The following is a 24895-nucleotide window of genomic DNA, read 5'->3' on the forward strand; positions in this document are numbered from 1 at the left end:
AGCCTTATTACTTTGCACTGAAGTGGCCCAGTTCCTGTTAGAAATACAGGACAATAATTAAAAATGTATTAGTAAGACAGAGTGACCCACAGCTATATTTTGTTGATGGAGGTTATAAAAGCACCTAATTTTGTTGTTCTCATTCTGAAGTGTGTGGCAAAGAGGAAGAAACTTAGCTTAGTTATGCTAAAGTTCAAAAATATTTCTCACTCAGTTTATAGTGATTTGTTCTTAGGTTTTCCTCCACATAAAAATTACTTTTTTCTAGGTTTGGAAATTTAATGCCTAATTTACCAGGTTAGGGGTAACAAGATGCACTTTCACATTTGTTCTGCAAACCCAAATGGCAGAGGGACTTTTTTGTGTCCAACAAAGGTCAAAATATCTCTGTTAGTAATTAAGTCTCATCAACGGGCCAAAGAATTTATTACTCCTGTAATAAGCTTGTTGCTAGACTAGGTGGAAGCAATGGCCTAGGTGACACAGCTCCTGTGTTATTTGTTGCATGGTAGCACAAAAAGCAGACATGAATACTCATTTCTTGCTAATGCTTTCAGATTCATTATAAATGAGGAAAACAAAATTAATGGGTTTGAGTTTATGGTGAATTTCCATTAGGGGATTATGCTCTAGCTGCCAACTCATCTGGATTTCCTAGGAAATAATGGTTTAACCACAGTGTCATTGTTGTTTGTAGAAAATAATTGATCAAGCAGTGTAAAAGGTTTTGTAAAAGCATTCAAAAAATGGGAAAATTCCCAGTTGCCTCCTCTTGCTTTTAGCACAATGATCTCTAACTACTTCTGCTTGATCCTAAATTGATGTGTAATTTTCAAAGATTGTGATATAGGACATATTTATGGTTTCACAGTACCAGGGGTTAGAGAAATGAGACTTTGGAAAGGAAAAACCTTTGTCAAAACACAGATTCATATGTGCTGCATGCTGTCACAAAATATAGTTGTAGTACAACAAAGTAGTTACACACCTTCTCAAAGAGCACTGAGAATGAAAAGACAAATCAACTGCTTGTCCAGATATCTGAAATATTTTGCTGTCATGCAATCATTCAATCATTTCTCAGAAGTTCTTTGTGTAGGACAGAGTATGGGCTACAAAGAAGGGAAAACATGGGTTACAATGAAGAAAGAACAACTTTAACCACAGAATTTGTTAACCCTATCAGAACAGTACAGCCCTGAAGGGGCTTCAGGAAGTCACTTGCTGGTTGACAGTCAGATTCTCAGAATGTTTGTGTAACTCCTGCTCAGACTCCTTCTCTAGCTATGTCACACTATTCCCATGCCATTTAGTCTTTAGTATCCGAATAATGTTTATTTATTAACAGCTTACCTGAACGTTGCTGCATTTTGAGCCCATTATTTCTTGCTCATTAGGTCATGCAAAAGAAACTATTTCTTTCAGATATGGATCTACAATCCCAGGACTAATAGAGGCCTGTACACAACACCTCTACATAGTCTGATAGGGTGTGAAAGCTGAAAAACATTCCAATACATTCAGCTCCTGCAGCATTAAAAGATGTCCTGCATGCTTTGAAATAAGTGTAACAGTCAGAGCTGGGCCATATGCTAAGCATAAAGGCAAAGTAATTTAAAAACTACTTCAGGACAAACATGCATAATAACCAGTAGGAATAACAGCAGACACACAGGGAAGTGACTGGTCCATGTATGCAAAAAGTAAAGGTGACTCAGTGTCATTAGATTTAGTGTTGACAATATAAATCACCAGTATATTATAGTGTTTTTGACTTTTTGCATAATTAATTCAAAAACCTGAGCAATTAACCCAGTTAATTGCTCTTGAGTAGTGTCTGAGTGAATGATAGGTGATAGGTGATAGAGACAGACAAACAGTCAAAATTAGTATGGTTTAGTGTGTGGTTTAGTCTGTGGAAGGTGCTAAAGTGAACAGAAATCCTTTGTCAACGGCAGCCAACGGGGAAGGATGTGCTGCTTTTGGCAGGGGGTAGAGTTCATTTTTTTCACAGCAGCTGGTGTGGACTATGTTTTTGCTTTTTGCTGCAAATAGTGCTCATAAAACAGAGATGTTTTCATTACTGCTGAGCAGTGCTTATACGGTGTCAAGGTCTTTTCTGCCTCTCACACCCCCCACCAGCGAGGGAGCTGGGCAAGCACCAGCTGGGAGGGGACACAACTGGGGCAGCTGATCCCAACTCACCCAAGGGATATTCCTTAGCATGTGGTGGTGTGCTCAGCAAATAGGGCTGGGTGAGGGAGAAGAAGGGAGGGAGGCATATTCAGAGTAATGGAGTTTGTCTTCCAAATAACCATTACATGTGATGGATCCCTGCTTTCCTGGGGGTGGCTGAACCCCTGCCTGACCATGGCAAGTGGTGAAGGAATTTCTTGTTTTGCTTTGCTTGTGTGCACAGCTTTTGCTTTAGATATTTAACAGACTTTATCTCAACCCAGGAGTTTTCTCACTTTTACAATTATGATTCTCTTCCCCATTGCAGCCGGATGGGGATGGGGGTGGGGGAAGGGGCTGTGTGCAGTGCTCAGTTGCTGGATGAGGTTAAACCATGGCAGGGGCTCTCCAGCACTTGCCTTCCTGTTTAGAGAATATGAAGTATATATTCTGCACAGAGACTGAAAAGTCTTGCCTTATCTCACTTTGCCATTTCTTGTGAAGGCCTGTCTCTATAGATAGCATATATCCACACTGGAGACAGACAGAATGCAGTGAGCACTCCTAGCACTGAAAGAAAAGCCTTGCCTCAGCTCACCCCATCTCACTAAGGCTCTTCTGTCTGTACAAGAATAATTACAGAGGGAGAGCTTTCACCTCACCTCACCTTGTGAGGCCTTTTCCCCGTGCAGTACACATTACTTCTCTGTGTGTTCCAGGGTACATTTATACCTAAAATAGCATATATATACAGAAAAAAATGTCTCAGGCAAAATAAGGACAGGTGTATGTATTGCATATGTACATGTCTGTGCCCTGAGGCAGGGACATGGAGCAGCCTCACAGAATCAGAGAGATTGAAAAGGACCAGAGTGGATCATCTGGTCCAAGCTCCCTGCTCAAGTAGGGTCACCCTAGAGCACATGGCAGAGGATTGCGTGCAGATGCTTCTTGAGTATCTCAAGCTAGTCAAGTGAGAGAGAGCCCCACAACCTCTCTGAGCAATCTGCTCCAGTGCACAGTCACTGTAAAGTTCTTCCTCATGTTCAGGTGGAACTTCTGTGCATCAGTTTCTGCCTGTTGCCTTGTCATGGAGGAGAGCCTGGCACCATCCTCTTGGCACCCCCACTTTAGGTATTTATACACTATATAGATATATATTTACATATATATTGATGAAATTCTCTCTCAGTTGCCTCTCTTCCAGGTTTAACAAGCCTAGCCTCCCTCAGCCATGCTAGGTGATGCTCCAGCCCCTCAATCATCTTTGTTGTCCTCCACTGGCCCCACTCCCGGAGCTCTATGCCTCTCTTGTATCGAGGAGCCCAGAACTGAACACAACACTCCAGATGTGCCTCACTAGGGCCGAGCAGAGGGGCAGGATCACATCCTTCCAGCCTCTCCTCACCCTGCCCCGGTCTGCCCACGGAGTCACACATAAGGCCGCCACACACAGACTGAGCGGGCCGGGCCGTTTGTCCCCGCCACACGGGCCGCTCCTGCCGGGACCGGGTGGGATGAATCCCCGGCGGGATGCGAGGCCCGGCTGTGCTGCCCGGCCTGTCCCGTCCCTCCCCGCTCGGCCCGTCCCTCCCCGCTCGGCCCGTCCCTCCCTGCTCGGCCCGTCCCTCCCTGCTCGGCCCACCCTCCGCGGCCGGGCCGTGCCGGGCCGGGCGGGGCGCGGCCTCACGGCGGAGCGGCCGCCGGGGGGCGCTGTAGGCGGCGGCGCTCGGGTCCGCGACGGCGCGCGCGGCGCTCGGGCCCTCCCGCGGTTCCCGACCTCACTCGGCCCCGGCAGCGGATCGGGGCGGCGGAGGAGGAAGAGGAAGGAGAGGAGCAGGCGGGAGCGGGACGCAGTGAAGAAGCGCTGCGAGGAGCCATGTCCGCGCCCGCCGGGCTGCCGCCGCGGCCCGCAGCCGCCGCCGCCGCGTTTCCCCCGGGCGGGCCCGGCAGCTCCCTGGAGGCCGCGGCCCCTGCGAGCGGCGCGCCGCGCTGCCAGAACGGTGAGGGGGCTGCGCGGGGCCCGGGCGGGCGGGGAGAGGCCCGCGGGGTCCCCGGGAGGAGCCGCGGCGCTCCCGCGGGGGTGAGGCCCCCCTGGGTGCCGGGGCCTGTGCGCTGTTCCTGCCTCCCCGAGGGCGGGCGCGGGCCCGAGGATCCGGCACGCAGCGGAGCCCTCGCTGAAAGGCAGCGGGACCCGCGGAGCCGCTCGGGGAAGGTGCGGGGCCCGCGGCTGCGTGCGGAGAGAACTTGAGAAGGGGCGGCCTCTCCCGCTTCCTGAAGGGGCCAGGGAGGGAGGGGGATCCGCACCTTCATCTCCTGCCGCGTTTGGATCTGCCCGCTGCTTGGGCGCCTGGTTGTGGCGCTTCAGGAAGGCTCCGGAGGCCGAGGCACCTCCGGGCCTCCATGCTGGCCGTGGTGCCTGAGAATGGGCGGAAAATCGCGTGTTGGGGGTGAGAGTCGTCACTTTGTAGCTATGTATGAACTTAAAAGTAGTGGGTGGGTAAGGCGTTCACGCCGCTGGATCTTGAGATTTGAGCTAAACAGGCAACATTGGACCAGTGAAATGTGGGTCACCGAAAAACAAAGGCAGAATAGTTTGAAGTCACAAAATAATTGACGCCCATTTCAGGCAGAGAGGTGGTGAGACTGACTGTAGTATGAATGAAAGTAACGAGCGTACACTTCCGCATTTTTAAATTGGTGCGCTATAAAATCACTTCTTTATTGACACACCACGTTAACTCTTCAAAATCCCTATATAATAATTTTCTTCGTGCAATATTGGTTTGGTATCTAAATTTGGGCTCTTATTTGCATCGAGTTCTTGCTCATACTGTTAAATCTTTTGTAGTCGTGCTGTTTTCTGCACAGGTGTGTTTTCTGTGCAGAGTAGGGACCTACAAAAATGTTTACTTGAGAATTGTGAGCTTTTCTCGTGTCCAAAGGGGTAGTTAAGTGCTAAGCACTTAAATGCCTGTACAGTACATGTTGAGGCAGTCACTGAAGAAAATGAAGGTAATTAAATGCTAGGTTTTAAGGAGATACTGATGTCTCAGTTGTGTCCAAACTGGCATTGTGGTGCTGGGGTTGTAAAAATTGTTCAGAAAATGCCAATTTACATGGCTTTTGGTCAAAAAACATGCCATTATTACAGCTGCTACAGCATGAGTAACCTGGAAGTGTTTTACAGAAACAAATAGGAGCTGTCCCCCTATCTTCTCTTTGTTTGCTTAGCTTAATAATTTTAAAGATCCATCGCTACTAGTTGTTGTTTTAATTAATTAACTTCTTGTTGCTGCTAATATTGGTAGAAACAGCTTGTGTAAAACCAGGGCATAGACCTGTTATTTTCTGCAAAACTCTTAGTAATTCTGAGAACTGTTCAATAACAGCCTTAAGTGTTTATTGCATAAGTTTGGTTTTTGTGTTCCTTTAGATGTCTTTGATGACTTTAGTCAATAACCCTGAATTTTTCGTTTTGTGACATCCAGAAATGGCATTCCAAAAATTTTTAATTGGTCTGTCTGTTGTCTGAGTGCTAATCTCCTGAAGTTACAATACAGGATTTGAGGTTTTGGGGTTTTTTGATGGAAATAGGAGAGGAAATAGGGAGAAATAGCAATAGAAAAATACTAGTGGAAAGTTCTGTACTGTATGATAGAAACTAGATTTCATGAACAGGGTTGTCACTGGTTTTGAAATTTAACTTTATGTCATTGGAGTGGAGTTTAAGTGTAAGATCCTGATGTGAATTGAGCTGTTTCTATATTGGTTGAAAGAAAACACTGGTGTATGTTTTCCTTTAGAGTGCTTTGTGTTTTAATGTGGTAAAATATGAATTTTTCAGGTAAAACTATGTAGTTTCTGCCATCTAATGAGAGTGCTTTTTGCAGAAAGCAGGCAGTCTGTTGTACATAGAATGACATTAAAAAGGATGTTCAGGTTTGTCATTAGTGAATTTTGCCTGGTTCCATGACCAAGTCCATTTGAGATCCTTGAAGACTTTGGTTTTTGTTAAATTTAGGCTTGATTGTTTTGTTGAGTTTTGAATAGTGACTTCTTCTGTGTATGGTATTTTCTTCTTCCTCCTCTCTTACAAGTTTGGGAAGCTTTTTTTTTCGTCTTAAAGTGCCTTTGTATCTAAGTGGAAAATGATCTATTTCCTAATTTCAGCATAACAAAATGGTTCTTGTTAAATCAGTACTCAAGGATGATTTCTTCAGTAGTGATGGGGGACTTCAGCACTGACAATTTAATGTATTGAAGTGCAGCACTGAGAGGATAATTGTTTTGAATTCCCACGACTCTGCAATGTAGAGTTTTGTCTGGTGCTGTCTACAGCTGGTTTGTAAGGCTGCCATTGGTATTCCTACTGGCATTTTGGAAGCAAAATTTTCATTATTGTCTTGTTTAGTCTTCTTTTTCATCCTCCCTCAGACTGGGGATAGTTTTGGTCAATTTAACAGAGAGAACAGAGACGTGAAAGATGGGGAACATCTGAATATTTTGTGACAGTGGGAGGCCGTGAAGGAGGAGACAGCAGTTCTGTGGCTGAGCTGCAGCGAGAGCCCCGCAGTGAACAAGGGGCTGTGGGGCTGTGGAGCTGCCCCTGCCCGGGCGGGAAGGGCCTGTGAGGGGGCTGGGGGAATCTTCTCTGGGGGTGGGTGAGGGGTGTTAGAAGTTTTGGAAAGCTCACAGGGGGATTTGGATAGAAAGGCACTTTGGTGCTGTAGCATCCATAGACTCCGTGTAGCTAGAGTGTATGGCAGTGGCTGAATTATGCTGCTGAGAAAATGTGTGGCCATGAAAACCAAACGTGACATGAGCAAGCAAAACTTTACTCTTTCACATGGTGGTATAACCATAGCACTGCTTCTTTTATTTTTTTTTTGTAGGAGTTTGGAGTTTCTTATGTTGTGGCTCCCTCCTCCCTTAAAAAGAACTAGGATTTTTTTGGGGTTCACCTGTTAATGTCTCTGTAATTACACGTTGTAACTTTATATAATTGCGTATATAATTTATATAATCGTATACTTATTATATAAAGTATTAATTTGTTGATAGAAGGAGAGGTGCACTGCTTTTGTTACAGAGATGATAACCTCACCTGCACACAGCAGGTGTTTCAGCTTCTTTATGGAATGTTTTGAGATATTTGTCAGGTGTTTTGGAAAGATGGAAGTACCTGAAACATCGAGACTGATTGTGCAATTAACCAGATTTTGAAATGACACTGAAGATGTATTCTGATTTCCAGTGTTGAAAACTGTCCAGTTATGTAGTCACCATTAGTAGCTTTAGCTACCAATTGCAGTACAAAAATTATTTTCCACTCACATTCTTTGTAATAAAATGGACAAAAAACTCACTTCAGATAGTGAGAATAATGTGTAATTGTAAAATTTGCTTTCAAAGGACCTGAGGCTTGAAATCAATACAATTTTTCAAATGTTGTCTGTCTCGGGTTTTCATGTGTGTGTTTGTGAATGTTTGTGAATGCTGAAAAAAATATGAATAAAAAGAACTCTGCATTCTATCATGTAGAGACTGGTATCTTGTATTGGTAATTTAATCTCTGTTTATGGTGAATATTTTGAAACAAGAGCTAGATACTAGAAGACTGCAGTAGATTATTTGATATGCAGCCTTTTATTTAGGAGTCAGGTGCTCCTAAACCAGTTTCTAAGTTACACCTGCTCAGTTAGTTACATCTGCATGTATCAGTAGAAGAGATGCACATTTATTTTCAAATAAAATATCTTTTCTTCCCACATTAGGTGGCATAGCTGCTTAAAGCCATAAACCTTGACACATGTAAATTATTGCTGTATCTTTGGGTTTGCTTTTTCAGACTTTAAAAAGCAGGTCAAAAGTCTGGCAAAGTTCACGTACCTTGTTAATGGCTTACTAGGCAAAAATCATTTGCCTTTAAAGGAGAAAAAGCTATGCAGCTCTGTAAAGCAGCTCCCACTTTTTCAAGAAGAAGGTGAATCAGAAGCATAGCTCATACATGCTCTCTTCAAAACTTGAGATAATTTTTTTTAAGCTCTTTATGCTTTTTGCCCAAGTGCCTGTCTGTCTTTTCATCTAGGAGTTCAAGTTACTGTTCTGCAATTTTTTAGCTCCTTTCTCTTCTGCTCAACTTCCTGTCAGTTATAAAAGGGCATTTTTAATTTTACCAGACAGCAATTTTGGGCAGTATGTTCCTTGCTTTTAGGGGTCTGTTAAATTCATTATTAAAATTGCCTTGCAAGTTAATCATAGGACATCTAGAGGTTCCTTGGAGAACAGTGATTTTTCAGAATTCCAAGACAAGAGAAGTAATGCTTAAGTTTTGTAATAATTTGTAAATATTAGCAGGGGAATCAACTATTCATTATTACCTCAGCTGCCATTTAATTTGTGAGTGGGCCATTCTGTGTTTATGTTTTTATTGGCCAGGGAGTGGGAAATAACACTGTAGTCATTCTGTGTGATGTAAGCAATAGCATGTGGGATTTTTAAGAAAGCAAGTTATCCACTCAAAAGCATCTGTGGTTCACTAAAAACAAAAACAGGGTTAAGGAATGGGACATGAGGAAGAACTTTGAGATTTTCCATTGAGCAGTTGGTTAATAAAATCAGTTTGGACATAGTTAACATTTGATCTGTAGCAGGCAAGCCCTTGTTTGACCCTTGCTGGGCCAGTATGTAATTAACCTCTAATGTTGCAGAGCCAGTGGCAGTGGTACCTGAGGTCAGTTTCTCTGATACCAACATCACTCACACCTGATGTGAGTATCAGGAAGTAAATAAAAATGATGTGCCTTATCAAATACTCTGTAGTTTCATAAAAACATCCGTTTCCCTGAAAGCATAATACATAAGGACACAGAAGACAAATACAACTGTCCTGCAAGTCTCTATCTTGGTCGCTGTATCAAAGACTTGTAGAGAAGAATACCTATATTGTTCTGTGTTGATATACTGGTTTCACTGTGGCTTTTCAGTTTCCAGATTCAGGTGGTTCCAACACTTATAAATACCAGTTTGGTGCTTATGGTTGCTCACTACTTTTTTAAATATTAACCTCCTATAAACTCTTAAAAATATTCAAAATACAAACAAGAGGCAAACAATCTTGGCATGGAAACCTCTTTCAAGTATGGAAGCAATCCATTTTTCTGCGTATTTGCAAATTACTTAAAATAGTGTATTTATATGCATTATACTTGGTTTATTTTCTCTCTGCTGCTGAGAATCAAACTCAGAAATAGAAAAGAAGAAAAGCAGTTGTTTGTTAGTTCAAGTGCAGAGTCCATTGACACTACTAGCAGATGCTCCTTTAATACATGTGATGTTTTCTCTTCATTTCAGGTCCTATGCAGAGTCAGATGCAGTTCCCCTCTGGCTATGGCTCACATCTTCCAAACTACAGTGCGCCTTCAGGACACTATTCCCAAGTGCCCAATAAAGCTGCTGCTTCACATCTGGAGAATCAGTACAGAGCCAGTTACTACCCTGGTTACTACTCAGCACCAGCACCAAATGTTATGACATCTGTGGGTAGCAGCATGCTGAATGCACAGGAGTCACATCAGTTGTACAACAACGCTCCTCCCCATTCAGGGGGCTCCAGTGACAGACCTGTTCAAGGAGCAGTGTCATCTGCATCCTACTTGCATGTGAGTGCTCAGCAGTCATATTCAGCATTTGATAATCACTACAGCACTTCTGTCAGCTCTTCAGTTGCATCTCAGGGATTTCCCCTTAATTCTGATCACTACGCTATGCCCGTGGTTTCTGGTGCCGTGTATCCTAATGTTTCCTATCCTCCCGTGGCTGCTGGAGGTGTGTATGGGCAGACATTTACCTCTCAGAGTCTACCTGCTGTTGGACAGTTCAAAGAGACAAATGCATTTTCTAGCCAGAGTACATCAGTACCTCATTCCCTTCAACAGCACGTTCCCGTGGGATACAATACAACATTATCAACTGTTTCATCTGCTCAGGCTGTGCAAGACAACCTCAGCAGGAATCTCACTGGATCAGTTCCTAAACTAAACAACCAAATAAATACAGGTATGGTGTTACTTGAAAGATAGTGAACTGCCAGATTTGTCTGGGAAACATAAGTAATTTTGTGTTCTTGTTGGCTTGTTTGTGTTCAGTGTGTGGAATTCTGTAATGTAATTTTGAGTTCTTACACTCATTCTTGTAGCTTTTCTAATTTGGTTACCACAGTCCTCACAATAGCTGCTATTTGGTTCTAGTGAGAGATACAGAAAAATACACTATTTAGGGGATGGTTGTAGTTTAGTTGCATAGTTTTCATGTGAGTGGCCTCAGAAGGAAGCTTTTTCATGTAGTTCTGAAGGAACATGTAATTTCTGAAATATGTCTATTATTCACAAAGATACTTTTTTCTTTTCTGACTAGAGAATTTCTCTAAGTCATGGTTGTTGTTTCTTTAAATTTTGCCTTAGTGACACTGTGAGAGACTGAAATGTTAGTGGTAATGACTCAAAATAATCAGCCATTTGTGGAGGCAGCAGGCTGCTTTGCTGAGGCCAGGTTTGCACACTTTTCCCCTGGAGTAGGAGGAGAGTTTATGGGGGTGTGGTGTGTGATGGGAAATCAGTCCACACAAGACAGGAAGGGTAACACCCAGTGCCAGGTGCTACAAGCTGGATCTTGGGTCAGGTAAGAAGCAGGCCTTGTGGAGGCAGGCTGGTACTTTTTATTATGCCAATTGTCCTTCCTTGCACAACTGTCACACGGAAGCCTGAGCGTGTTCATCCCTTCTGATGGGGCATAGCTGACTCAAGGGCACTGACATGAGAGGCAGCTTCATGCCTTAGAAGGGGCCAAAACCATCACAGACACCTGAAATGCCCCCAGACTCAATTTCCAAAGGAGTGGGCATGATCCACAGTGTTGTAAAAAACAGTGTCAAATTCCCCTGCCTGCATCCAAGGGAAGTGCTTGGAGTTCCCATGTACACCTGACCATAATTAACCCATTGAGCTCTGTTGTGTGGGACCCCCACCACCAAGAAGACCAGAAGAAGAGAGCTAACAGGACACTGTCTGGATCCCCAGGTGGTGATATCTTTCTATTTATCCAACACATATAATTTGTACATATTGCTTTTCCATGTTAAGTGTAGGTGGCCTGCCCACCTCAGTGAAAATCAGTAGAATTTAGTGCTGTTTGGATGGTGTGAGACACCTCATGATGAGTCCATTGTCGTCCCCACGTGCTGTGCACACCTGGTGTCATCTGGCTTGTGGCTGCCCCACACTGCTGGTATTCACTGAAACTTTATTGGTGCTAAGGTGATACAGCAGCACATGCTTTACCCACAGACACCCACACAATATCTGCAGAAGTGCAGAGTGCTCTGAGGCCGGGTCCGGGCTGTCTTCTCCTGCCTTGACTTGGAGTGACCCAGGGCCCTCTGAAGTTTCTGTGATCCCAGTTCCCCTGCACTCTGCAGGGAACACTCACAAATATGATGTCTGCCACAGTTGTGAGTTCCTGGATGTGTTTGTGGTGATGTTGGTATTTGTTCAGTTTTTCTCCAGTGGCCTCTTCTAAGGATGTGTCAGTATGCTTGTATCACACAGTCATATCTGCCATGAATGCTTGAATTTCCTTCACAAAAATTAAGTCTGGTTTGTATAACTCATTGCTGTCATCTCTTGTATGTGGTTCCTGAAATACTGTCTAATCTTGCTTTTTTGCTTCCTTTGATAATATTTCACATATGTAATTGTACTTTTTAATTCTTGTATCCTGCACAACTGGGCAGTTCCCAATGATGTGGGAGCGTGTTTCATTCTCAGCCTGGCAGTGCCTGCAGGATTTGAGGTATTTTTCTTGTCTGCCCCTTGTCTCTTGATGGGTTTTCATCTGTCGCTTTTCGCTCCCTTTCTCTCCTCTCTTTCTATTTTATTCTCTCTCTCTCTCTCTCTTCTTCACAGTTACTGTTAGATGAAATTCATACTATTAACTTTGGCATACAGACTCATTTGCACCATAATTCAGGAAGAGGTATCTCTGTAATAATTGTAATAATTGGATCTTAATAAACATATATGCATTCTCCCACAAAGTTCAGGAAGCAAGTGGAACCCTGCATGGATTTCGAGTCAGTTGGGGCTTTTTAATTAATATTTTTGATAAGCATTTGAAAGAGTTAGGAAGTTGTAGCTGATTTTTGCAAGCAACAACTTGGTGGTTTTAGTATGGATGTAGCTATAAGGTTGTGAAGGTGGCAGTTGAGGGCAAGTACACTCAGTCCTCATTAGTTCTTTCAGCTCCTGTTTCATAGGAAAACTGAGTACCAGTTCATGGGGTAGTACTTAGCAGGAAGCATGGAAGAGACTGGAGATGTGGGAGTACCTTCACAATGAAATGTCTTGCTCTGCAGAGGAGAGAGCAATAGTCTGTGCAGGATTTGATTTGAGTTTCTTTCTAAACTGGGAATTTTCTGACTTCATGCAGTTTTGACTTGTAAGCAGTGCCAGACTACAGCTTGCTTTCTCTACTAAAGACAGATGTTACATAGCTGTAGGTTTCCTTTTAATGCTAGATAATTCAGATTATAGTGTAACATTGAAACTGTGTTAGGAGTCCTAGTAGCTGAGACTTTCTCAGACCGAGGACTTAAGAAAGAACATGGGTTTGATAAAGCTTATATTTTGGGAAGAGCAGTTAAGCTTAAATGAAGCTCATTCAATCCACAGTTTGAATTTAGTTTCAATATTAGTTTCTTCCCCCCTCCCAAGACTAGGATGTAGAATGTAATTTAGTATTAGTAGATTTGAATTCTGTACTGATGAATGCTCTTTGTAGTTTTCTCCAGTATTTTCAAACCATGAAACAAAATATGATTTAAAAATTAAATATAGGGAGCTCCTTGTAAAGCTTCTGAAGTTACCAGCATTTCATAGTTATGCATAAAAATGGATTCTTTCAAGGACTGGCCAAAAAAGTTGACTCTGTTCAGTGCAGAATGTGCAGCTGGACTTGACAGAATGCAGGTGTCTTTCCAGAATAGCACAATATGCAGTAGGCATATAAAAACTTTTGTTTTTTTCAAACTGTTACTGTTTTATTTACAGAAGTTTTTAATTCCAATGCTTGTTAATTTTCTTTCCTGTAGAGGTGTCTTGAAGTGATTTGTTCATAGCAATTTTTTTTGCAATGAGGTGCTGTTTTAAAGGTGGAACAGTGGAGCTGACCAGACAGTGAAGAGCAATATGAGCAGCAGTTTTAGTTTTGAACCATTCAATGCTGCTCTTAAGGGAGTGATTGAGTTAGTATATGGCCTCAAGAAAAAGTAGTAATATTACACTTGGATTTCAAGGAACTAATGATAGACTTGGCTGTGATAATGCTGTGTCATGGATACTCACTTTGCACTGTGAAAATAAACACTGTTCCACTGTTTCTCTTGTGCTTGGGTGATGCTGCAGTCCTTGGTTGGTTTGCTGGACTGTAGGCCCCAATAGTTACACCACATGCAGACTCTTTCTGGGCTTGTAAAGCTGCTGATACAAGCATGCCCTGTGCTTCATTGCACAGTGCACAGGTTTCTGGAATTGATTTATCTGCAAAATAATTTTTTTCTCTTTCCCCTGAATTCTGGTTTAACCTCTGTATTTCCTGACTAAGGAAAGCAGATAAACGTAACAGCTGATAGCAAGGCTGAAGGAGGAGCTGGACAATTTTAGTACTAAACCTTGAACACTTTAAACCATTTTTGGTGTCTTGGGCTAAACAAACTGCCTCCAATGATATCTGATTTCTTTTAATCTGGAATTCAACATCTTTGGCTAAAATGTATTAAAAATCCAATCGCTACAACACCCTGATAGTAAAATACTTACATAAATAATTACAAATAAATGCCTAAGAATAAAATTGTAAAGTAATTCTAGTAATTGTTTGATCCTGGCATAATTGGTTTGGTTTTGAGATGCTGAGATTTCTGAATTTTCCAATACAGTCTTACTGTTCTCAGATGAGTCATTTTATATATAGTATTCTGTTTGTTCTCAGCCTTTAAGAAAAGGAGTTGGATTTTGAAAAGTATTTGCCAGTTCCTGTACCTCCTGGGAAAGTGTCTGAATGCAATACACAAGGAGCATAAGGAAATAAGGAATGATCTGTTGGAAGGAAACTTTCTGAGTATTTCATCCTCCCTGCTTTCTTTGGGAAGAAGCAATGATGGGAAACAGTTGCCATCTGTTCTATGCATAGTTTTTTGCTAAACTACTTGAAAAAAGAAAGATTTACTGAAATTCATAAGCCTGCCTTCTATGACTGTTTGTGTAAAGAAACTTGGATACAGTATCCTCCTCTTCATCAGGGTGCCAATAAGAGTTTGCTGTCATTGCCCCTGTGCTGTGAAAGATGCCCTTACAATCTTTAAATTATAAATAAGCAAATTGCAGACAGTCAGTCAAGATGCTTCAGTTTTAGTGTGTTTTTCCAAACCATTTTTGTACAGTCAGCACTGAAAGCTCTCTGTGATGAAAATGAATCCTTTTTGTAGAGGAGTGATGTGTTGATAAAATCTGCGTGTTCAAACAGGACTTACTCAGGAAACAGGCTGGTGAGAGTTTTTCAGAAGTTGTTTGATTTCTGAATTGTTTTTTACTTGAATCAAAAAAGTTGTCACCACTGGACTTGAATTGGTTTCTTTAAACATCTAATTTTATGTATAGCCTTGAAAAGCCTCCAGCATGTTGAACTTATTAAGATCAAATCTCTTCATTTCTGTATGTTTTGTACTAAGGACACAGAACTGCAACAAAGTATTTTCATAAGACTTCAGCAGCCCCTTTCTGAAATAGCTGAAGTATTATCAGCAAGTGTGCTGAGATTTCACTAAAAGAAACCAGATTTATTTTAAGAGGATTTTTTTTGCTGGTAGTTGACTGCTCTTGGTGAATAATAGCCAATGAGAATAATTTTCTTTGCTTTAGGAAGTATAAATAAAGTAGAATAAAAGTATCTCTAATTTGAGTTTTTTTCTCCTTGGAGGTTTAAACTAGTTTAACCCTGCAAAATCACCCTCTTCTATCTTTACAATCTGTACTTCAGCAGAAGAGTCTTGGTAAAAATCTGTTCAGGAGTGTTATGCTATGTAAATTTCATACTTTGTATTATTTCGGTTTTTTTGTCTTTCTAGGTCAGTAGCTTTCTTAAATGTTTTTCCAGTTTATTTCAGCTGAAATCGGAACACTGTCATTATTCTTGGTGCTTTTCAACATAGCACGGAAGTCAGCCAGGATGCCTGAATTTTACTGGGCTCCTCTGTGAGGAGAGGGAGCTGGAGAGCTCCTGTGGGTTTGTGGCGTGGGTTTCTTTGCATCCTGCTGTGGACAGTCTGCCTGAGCAGGGGAGACTCTAATTTCATTATCTCACGCACATACTTCCCCTTATGTCACATCAGGATGTAAAGTCCTTGCTGCCCCAGTTCCCTAGGAATGTAGGCTATAATCCTGTAAATCTGCTAATATAGGTGTGCTTGAAAAAAGGGAAGGACTGCAGCCAGTACTGAAAGTCAGGGTGAAAGATGCTGTTGGAAAACAGGGAGATGGTGCCTCTGTCCCTAGAAATTGTGTTGTGTTGGATGCAGGGGCTGTGGGGGGTTGTGAGGGCAGGAAATCAAGACCACAGCTGAAACAGCTCAAGAAGGATAATTCTCACGTGTCTTCTGAAATTCTGAGGAACTGTGGTGATACTTTTAAACTGTGACTTCTAGGTCTCCAGTTAGACGTTAAAAAAAATGACAACTTTGTGATGATGTATAGGGAAAAAGGATTAATTACAATGCTAATTTGCCTGATTTTGCAGATTCTTTCTGTAACATGCCTTTTAGCTATAGATCATTTTGCTTGATTATTGTTAGTGCAAGACTTGTTCATGGTTGAGAGGCATGAAGGAAAATCTTCAGTACACACTGAAGATGAGGAAATGTGGTTTTAAATGTTAATTTTGTTCAAGTGTTTCCTTTGATCTTCGTTACTTACGGTGTTTAAAACCTTTATGGAGTCACCAAATAAAGTTTAACATTTGATTTTGCAGATTGGATTTTGTACAACAAAAAAAAATATTTTATTTCTCAGAGTTTAGAAGCATTCATTTTACAATGCATTTAAAGGATTCATGAAATTTTGAAGGTAATTGGATAACCTTTGCTTGAGAATAGATATTAGTACTTGGCAGGAAGGTATTACATCTTCAGCTAATCCAGGTGTAAATTGGTTTTGGCTTTGAGCACGTGACACTGACATTACAGCATTTACCACTCTCTACAGCAGTGCTTGATGCTGCCAGCATGGCTATATTGCCTTGCAGTGTGGAAAATACCATCACCCTACAAACAGCTCTCCAAAGCCTGGGTGAGCACATGGATGTGGCAGAGAACGTCCCATGTCATCTTGCATGTCTTGCTTGAGGAGGCTGCTGTAATAAGAGCATTCCTGCTGACAAGTTCTGAAGCTGCCATGGGGAATCTGCAGGATATTGTGTAGAAGCAAAGATTATAGCAAGTCCACTGCAGTAAAAAAATGCTCTGTATGTTCATTGGAAAAAGACATCAGTTCCATTTTGATAAGACTTGAAAAAAGCCATGTGTATGCTCAACAGCAGATTTTAAAATTGAAAAATATGTCAAAGATAATAAAGATGCGTGCTGTAAATTTTGACTGTAAATAATAAAAACAGAAGGATCATTTTAAGCCGCCTCTTCTTCTTCACCCTCTAAAGGAAACCTCAACTTGCCCATGAAGTTCTTTGAGATATCACCTCCACTATTCAAGGAAAAGTTCAGGGACTGTATCAACTACACAGCCATATGTGTAGAAGATGCAAAGTTAATGTTACCTCTGCATTCTCTAGCAAATTTGGTAACTTAAATAAGTACTCTACAAATGGAGTACTTGCTCTTGCTTAATTTCTGTGTTTGTTTACTGAATACTTTTGGTAAAACCATTTCCTTTCTCTTCTTTTTAACAGCTTGGTTGGTCAAGGTTTTTTTAGAAAGAATCATAATACAGATTTTCTCAATTTATAAACAAAGAGCAACCTTTAGTTGAGAGCTAACTTAATTGAAGTTATGTTGTCTTCGTCTGATTGGAGTTTCAGCTGGACTATGTCAAATCTCTCAAAGCATTGATCTGACTTTTTTTTAAAGCAAATTATATCTAGTCCAGATGTCTAAAACACATCAGTAGTTTTGTGGAATACTCAGGGTTGATTGAAACAGATTGCTTGGAATATGAGTCTCATAACTGAATACCCATATTGCAATGGGCCAGCACTGCAAGGGAGGCATAGTACTGGTCTACTGCACAAGATTTCCTCCCATGAAGAATGTTAAAGGATGTATTTCAGGTGGACTACATTCCACTTACCTGGGAACAGTAATTTATAAAAGCACAGCATTGTTGGGATGTATCAAAACGAAGCTTCAGCTTAGTCTTGCTTGTACTGCATCATGCTTTCTTTTTTTTTTTTCCCCTGTTGGTAGAGCAACTTGTTCATTATAATGGAGTTTTAGCACTGTAAGTATTGAATTTTTTAAAGCAACCAATCTTTCCATAGATACATCTTTCTTTGAAGTATTGTATTGTTTTTTGTAGTTACTGTGGAATCAAGTGTGATTGCTTGTGCTGTGTGATTGTCTGTGCAAGTACATACAAAGGGTTCCTGCTTTCTGCTGTTGTTTTCAGGTGGCATTGATTCTTCACAGCCCGTGCACTCAGTGAGCCAGAATGTTCCATTTACCAAGCCTGGAGCTGGAACATCTGCTGCCTCTGCTGTGATGTCCTCAGTACGGTCACCTGCTCCAAGCCTGTCTTCAAAGCCACCATCTTCACCCTCTGTGACACAGTCACCAGAGCTGGCCCTTCAGGAAGGTACTCAAAGGGAATGGGAGGTCACACTGCAGGCTTTTGCTGTATTCCACGTGCACACATGAAGGCTGGAAGTTTTATTGCTGCTTTTCTGTGTTTGGCTGGAGCACATCTCTGGCATCTCATCAGGCTCCCTGAGTGGTGGTGTTTTATGTCACCTTTGTTTTAGATTCTCTTAGTGCTTATGTTTGATTTCCTTTGTCCATGTGTTGTTGCCTTTGGCTTGTCTTGTTGGCAGTCCTACATGTCTCTTGCTCAAAAAAAACTTCTTTTAGTTCCCTTATTCTAAAAAACTGCTCACTACTTTAGTTTCTTAGAGGAAGGTTTTAAAATTAGCTTGTAATTAGTCTGTATTGAAAAATGAAGTGTAAACTAGAAATCTGCTAGTTTGTGGAAACAATGAGTTTGAGGATTAAGTTCAGACTGGTAGAATTGTTTTCTTACTGCCTAGCTCTAAGTGCCCATGGCAAGCTGCTGCAAGAATTCTGTGGGAAAACCTGAGTCTTTGTATAAGCTCCTTCCTATTCTGATGTTGGCAGCATCTGGACAAAGAATCAATTGGCTCTTGAGCCTTCTTCAGTTTAATTAAACTTTACACTGATGTTTTGACTTGCCACTTGATTATTACATGTTTCTGTATCTAGTATTCCAAATCTAATTGACTGCATGATTATTTTTTTTTGGCCATGTTTTCTCTTAGCAATTTCAGAATTTTAAATTCCTATGGATAAAGAGCTCTGCCTGAGGGGTAGAAGTAGGTATTAATTTTGTCAGACCAATATGGTATCTCTAGTGTTTAAAATAATTGGCAACCCCATGTTGTGTGATTGTCACAGAATATTTTTATTCTTAAATTACAGAATCCTTTGACGAAATAACTAAAGTACCCCCTTTCCTCCTTTTTCTTGTAGAATGCAGATTACAGATTGTTCATCAATCATTTCTATATCTATTAGAGGAAAAAAAATTATTCATTGCTGTAAAGTCCTATGTACAGTGTATCATTTTAAAGAAAGCATGTCAATTTTTGGAACTGTGGCCTTTGCACAGTTTTATAGTTGATTTTGGTGCTAGATTGACTTTGTGTTGTAGATGTGCTTACTAGAAAGACACTATTGCTTCTTTTTCCAAAGAAATTGCCAACCTTTTAATGAGGAAAAGGATTTCAGCTCTTGAACTGTGATTGCCTTGATGTGCAATGTGTGATTCCTGTGAAATGTGTGAACACCTGGTACAGCAGCTACAGATCAGTTCAGTGGCTGCTGAACTTCCCTAAATTCAAATGCTTCCACTTAGTGAAGGTGAATGCAGTAAGTAGCTGAATGAGCACATTGTAAAAGCAGCAATATGTTGGCAGTATAAAGATAAGTTGTCAGGAATTTTTATTGATCTAATTTTATCTTTTTACATGTCATCACACCTAAGTTCCTATGTTCAGATGATGGTTTTATGAGCATTGCAAGACTTCAAACTCTTCTCTAGTTTTGTTTGAGGAGTCTGAAATAAATATTGTGCCCTTGCTATTTTATCAACAACGTTTTTATCAAAAATTAAATGTGGTAACTGTTTGTGGAACAGTGAACCTACTGAAAAAACAGAACACACGTACTAAATATTTGTCTAGGTTAGAATTCCAAGTATGTTTCAGCTGCAGTAATCAGTTGGACTTGATTTTTTAAAATACTGTTTTAAATTATAGAATACCATTGTCTACATGAAAGCATTCTGAAAAAACCCAGTTTGAATTAACTTTTAAAAAGGATTTCATTGTTTTAGGCTCCTCTTGGGGCATTCCTATAAAAATGAAAAAATTCTATTTGTTTACTTGACTATCTTCTAACAGGACAAAAACCTTAAAATGTCTTGAAGCCTATTTAATCTTACATAACTATCTGTACAAATTTAATGGCACTTTATGTTTGAAAGGCTTTTATGGTGTGTGTGATTGAACTTAAAATACTGAAATAGTTGGTTTATTTCACAGGCAAATGTGTTGTTATCCCAGTTTATCTTCTGTGTCCTGCCACCTACATTTCTAGGTGTCCGTAAATTATAGTGGGATAAAGCATTTGAGTGCAGTAGTATTATATCACAGGTACACTGCTTGTAGGGTTTAGAAATTTCCAGTCTAAGAAATTTGTGATGATTTAAATTATGTGGTTGCATTTTAGGCCATAACATGACTCAAAATAAATAATAATTTCAAAATTGATTTTTGCAGTTTTAAAACAGCAAAAGTGGGAGATTCTAGCACCATTATCAAATCTGTAAAAGATACTAAGCAGAACTGAGCTGTCACAACAGAAAACATGATTAGGCACATGATGGCACTTGGAATTGCTCTCTGCAGCCACCCATTTCTGCCCTCAGTTGCTTTTCCCCCTGTGTTGGCCTACTATTGGCATTGCTGGGCAGTGAACTAGAAAGGGAGACTTTCCCACCTGACAATGCCTTTTTAAACTGTGTTATTTTTTAGCCAGATCTATTCTCCAGAGGTTTTTTTGGGTCTGGACAGTTGTACTAGCACAGCACAGTCTCAAAGGCAGAAATCTGTAGTACTGTTGGCAATGAAAATGACTCCATGCAAACTCATAAGGCTGCTAAGAATCAAACCAGCCCAGTCTTCACAGCATTCATAGTGACATAATTCGTGATGCCTAAACTTCTGTGTTGCTATTTTTCAATCTCTTTTCTTCCTTATTCTTTCTGAACACCTGCATTCTTAATGCATGTGACCAGTAATGAGTAATCCAGTCCTTTTCTCTCATCTGTGCATGCTTGGAATTTTTGCATTGGCATGCACTTTCCAGGTAGATATCCTTTCTTTCTTCTTCTCATCCATGTACATGATGTCTTTACACTCTTTACTTCTCACACTAGGCACATGTACTTTTGCTTTCTTGCTTTTCTTGCTGTTACAGTGCAGCCCTTCTTGTCATCCTGACTTTTAACCCTTTTACTTGCATGTTAATTATTTTAAGGCAGGGGGTTTTCCCCTCTTTCACAGTAATGCAGTTCTGTTTTATTCCTCAGTAGTTCTCCCAGGCCTGAGAAAAGACAATAGTCTGTTCCTGCACAGATGATGATTTTCTTGTATTCTCCTTCCCAAATGCATTCAGTAAATTTATAAAAGATGGGACTAGAAATTACTCAAATTAGCCCAGTGTTTTAACAGTATGGGAAAACTGAAGCACTGAATCTACTCAGTGGCCCTTGGGATGATTTCTCATTCATTGTTGTGACTACTTGAATAACGGAGGAATTTGATTGCAATTGTACAAGTATTAATGCACTAGCTAAAGGAATATAATGCCAATCTTTTCTTGCACCAGTCTCTCTGTGAAAGTTCACCTTCTCAAGAGTGTTGTTATATAGTTTTGCTTTGTTTTCTTTTTACTTCCAGTATTTGGGTAGATACTCTTCACCTTGATTCTGTTGGTGTTTTTAAAGTGAAATTAAAATGCTCCTCTTGGGTTCATTTGCTAACCCTTTTTGAAAGAGTTGTGAAACTTAACAGCATTTATAGCCCATATTTTAAATAAAATAAAGGTTGATACAGTTGATTGAAGTCGTGGATGGGCATATTATTAGTTATCATGATGGTTTCAGATTATACATAACATAACACTTCTCTAATGCTTTATAGTATTAAAATAAAGAATCCTGTTCATTGGTGCCACAGTACTTCTACAGAGGGATAGAACCTCAAATTCCCAAATATTTGAAGAGTTTTGAATATTTAGGATATTTTCTTGTCATAGCAATCCATTAGATTGATAAGAGAGAAGAAGTGATTACTTGCATTTATTTAGGATGTCACTGCTTGACTAAAAGCATATTTAAAATCCTTGCTAACCCTGCCTTGTCACAAGAGAAATGTCAGATTACTTGAAGATGCTGGAAATGAATCAATAACAAGTAATGCAGGAAATTAATTATAAGCCATTGCTGCATGCTTTACTCTGTTTTGAAATGGTGTGTTTGTGTTGCTTTTGTGTATTGCTCACATATGTTTAGAGTAGATATTGTAAAAGCAAACAAAAAAACTAAAGAATCCTAATAGGTTGTGCTGTGGAGGTGACAGCAGTAACAATTCCTGCATTGTCACCAAATAGTAGAAGTGCTGGTGTAATCACATGCTTATGAGCCTGAATGTAGGCACTCATGTAAACGTAAGACAACCCAAGTTTTCAGGTTTACCTAGCTTTAATTTCCCTGATTGTGTTGTGCTCTCTGTATGTCTGTTTGTAGTCTTGCATGTGGCAACAGCAGTATATTTCATTCATTTCTGACAGAATTCCAACATGAATTATTCTTGTCTTAAAAGGGACAGGTGTGCCAAGCAAAAGTTAATACTAAATGTTTTCATAACATAATTTGAATTTATGTGGAAACAACTCCTTTATCTCTCTGTGTATTAATTTATGAAAGTACTCCACTGGATAAACCAGTATTAAAAAGATAGGAAGTCTGTGTGTTTAATTTCCTGGTACACATGCACATACATACATATAAAATTATCTGCTAATTCCATGTGCTACTAATATTTTACTGAACTAGCCCACTAATAACTGCTTCTAGGGTTGTAGATTTAACTTGCTGCATGCTGGGATTTTCTCTGGAACAGCTGATTTCTCTCACTTTTAATGCAATGATTTGTGATTCCATTTCTTGTCTTTCCTGTCTGTCTGACTCTGATGTTTGTGCTTTCCAATTCACAGGCATGCAGTATGGTGGATATGTTAATAATCAAGCTAGCTCTGCACCAGCTCCCTTGTCATCAAGTTCAGATGATGAGGAAGAGGATGAGGAGGATGAGGAAGCAGGTTGGCTTTAGCTTTACACCAGTATCTTGTTCTCTTCCTACTCAAGGTTTTCCCCATATTTCAATCCCCTGAAACTTTTTATTTCTTTAAGACAAAGCATCACCCTGACTTTTCAGCTTGAGATTTCCCAGCTGTTACTAGTATAGTAAACAAAAAGGATTTCAGTAGTGACCAACAAATAGGTCCTTTTTTTTTGTCATGTTAATATCACAGATGTTTTATGAATCTAACAAAGTAATATTTACAACTTGCAAGACTCCCATATTTTTAGTGTTTTGATTTGCAGTGAGTTTTAACTGAAGATAAACTGAAGTTTTAACCAGTAGAACTTACACTGATAATTCTTCAGGTTAAGCTACCAGATGCCATTTGTATCATTACATTAAACAGTGTTTACCTTGTTTCTCATTTTATGCATAAGGAACTCATACAATTAAGGTAGTAAACATTGAGAGGTTCTAGGTGTGCTTTTTAGGACAGCAAATTAATCGGTGCTGATTTTTTTCTCCCTCTGAAGGTGTATGTCTCAATGGTCAGGCTCACAGGTTCAGTGTTAATCTGCTTGCTTTGTAGAAAACTTAAGAAGTTTATTGATTTTACTTTTTTTTTTTAATTGGTTGAGGTGTTACATACTTGGTTGGATTTTTCCTGTTTTGTCAGAATGATCTGGATTTGTGAGTTTCTTCAATTTTGATATAACCTTTTCTTTTGGAACTTGAAGAAGTCTTTACTGGCTGCATGAGTGGTACCAGTATGAAAAGCTTTTTTGAGATAAACCTGAGACTACTACTCTTGTTGATAGATGGAAGTAGCAGCACATACCTTGTGGCTTTTAGTATTGATTTGGAATAGGAAACTATTGTAGCTTTTTCTTTAATTTTATGATACGTGTCATCAGAAAAAAAAAACAAGACCAGTTTTATTAAAATAATGAAATCATCACCTAGAATACTGTGAAAATAGTGTAGTGTACTCATAATGATTCTGTGAAGAGTGGATCAAACCAATGATGACATTGAGTCGTAATTAAGAACAGTGTGTTGGGTTTGCATGCCAAGGTTTCTGTCCAAATGATGTTGATTGGGTTTTTTATCAATTGTAACATTTTTCTCCTTACTTTGTTCCCTAAACAAAGTTTCATACTCCCTACCATCATTCTTTCTCAGGTTCTGTACTTTACTAAAACCTGTAGCCTTGCATTTAAATTCATGTTACAGAAAAGAGTGAAAGGACGCCCAGGTTCCATATGGAAGCGATCTCATTGATAAGCACATACCCTTTATGCCCTGTCAGCAGGAGCTCATGCAAATCCTTAACAAATTTTCAGTAGACAAATTTCTGGCTCAGACTGTCACAGTGGTTTTATGAAGAACAGGTGCTGGAAATCTGGTTGCTTGTGTTTGTGTAACTTCTCACCTGTTTTGTTCACCTAACTCAAGTATATTTTGACTTTTCTGTTGTAAGCCTTAGCAAAAGTTTAAAAGCCCTAATCCTGATCAGGGTAAAAAAAGTCATGAATCTTGTTTCCTTCAGCTTCTAGAACAGAAAATAAAATCTTGAAATTATGTTTTTTAGTTACCTCCAGGATTAAGAAAAAAAAAAAAGAAAATTTACAGTGAAAAATTACGGTGAATGTCACAGAATTAACTTTTCCTTTAAATAGTATATTATTGTTAGTCTTATGGATTTTTTAAATAGCTTTTCTATTTCTTAGTTGAATGCTTTAAAGGCAAAATGCTCAAGAATTATCTATACTGTCAGGATGGTGCCATGGTATTTCTGTGTCCCAAATGTCAGTGATCTTATGTATTCATATGCAGAGTCTCTTCACTTGGAAGTCTCAAATGTTCCACCATTGGAGTTCTCCCTTGAAATACTTTCAGCTTTGCAATGGGATGTGTGGTCATGGTTGATCCTTCCAAGTAGAACAGTATCAGTGAATCTTTTCAGTCTTTTCTGCCACAAAAATTATATATACAA

At 40.0% G+C, this 24895-nt stretch overlaps 1 protein-coding gene across 2 annotated transcripts in view; it reads left to right on the plus strand.

Annotated features, from left to right (window-relative positions):
- Positions 1–4039: 4039 nt before the first annotated feature.
- SEC24B (SEC24 homolog B, COPII coat complex component) overlaps positions 4040–24895 on the plus strand; it is a 45869-nt gene continuing 25013 nt past the window's right edge. The window contains exons 1-4 of one of the 2 annotated variants that reach the window (XM_063156473.1): positions 4040–4178; positions 9532–10236; positions 17907–18092; positions 22811–22915. In XM_063156473.1, the coding sequence (XP_063012543.1) occupies positions 4055–4178; positions 9532–10236; positions 17907–18092; positions 22811–22915 (1120 nt within the window). In that variant the 5' untranslated portion in view covers positions 4040–4054. The remainder of the gene's footprint in view (positions 4179–9531; positions 10237–17906; positions 18093–22810; positions 22916–24895) is intronic. The other variant, XM_063156472.1, reaches the window with a different exon arrangement.

The sequence above is a fragment of the Melospiza melodia genome, chromosome 5, assembly GCF_035770615.1.
Source record: "Melospiza melodia melodia isolate bMelMel2 chromosome 5, bMelMel2.pri, whole genome shotgun sequence".
Classification (NCBI taxonomy): domain Eukaryota; kingdom Metazoa; phylum Chordata; class Aves; order Passeriformes; family Passerellidae; genus Melospiza; species Melospiza melodia.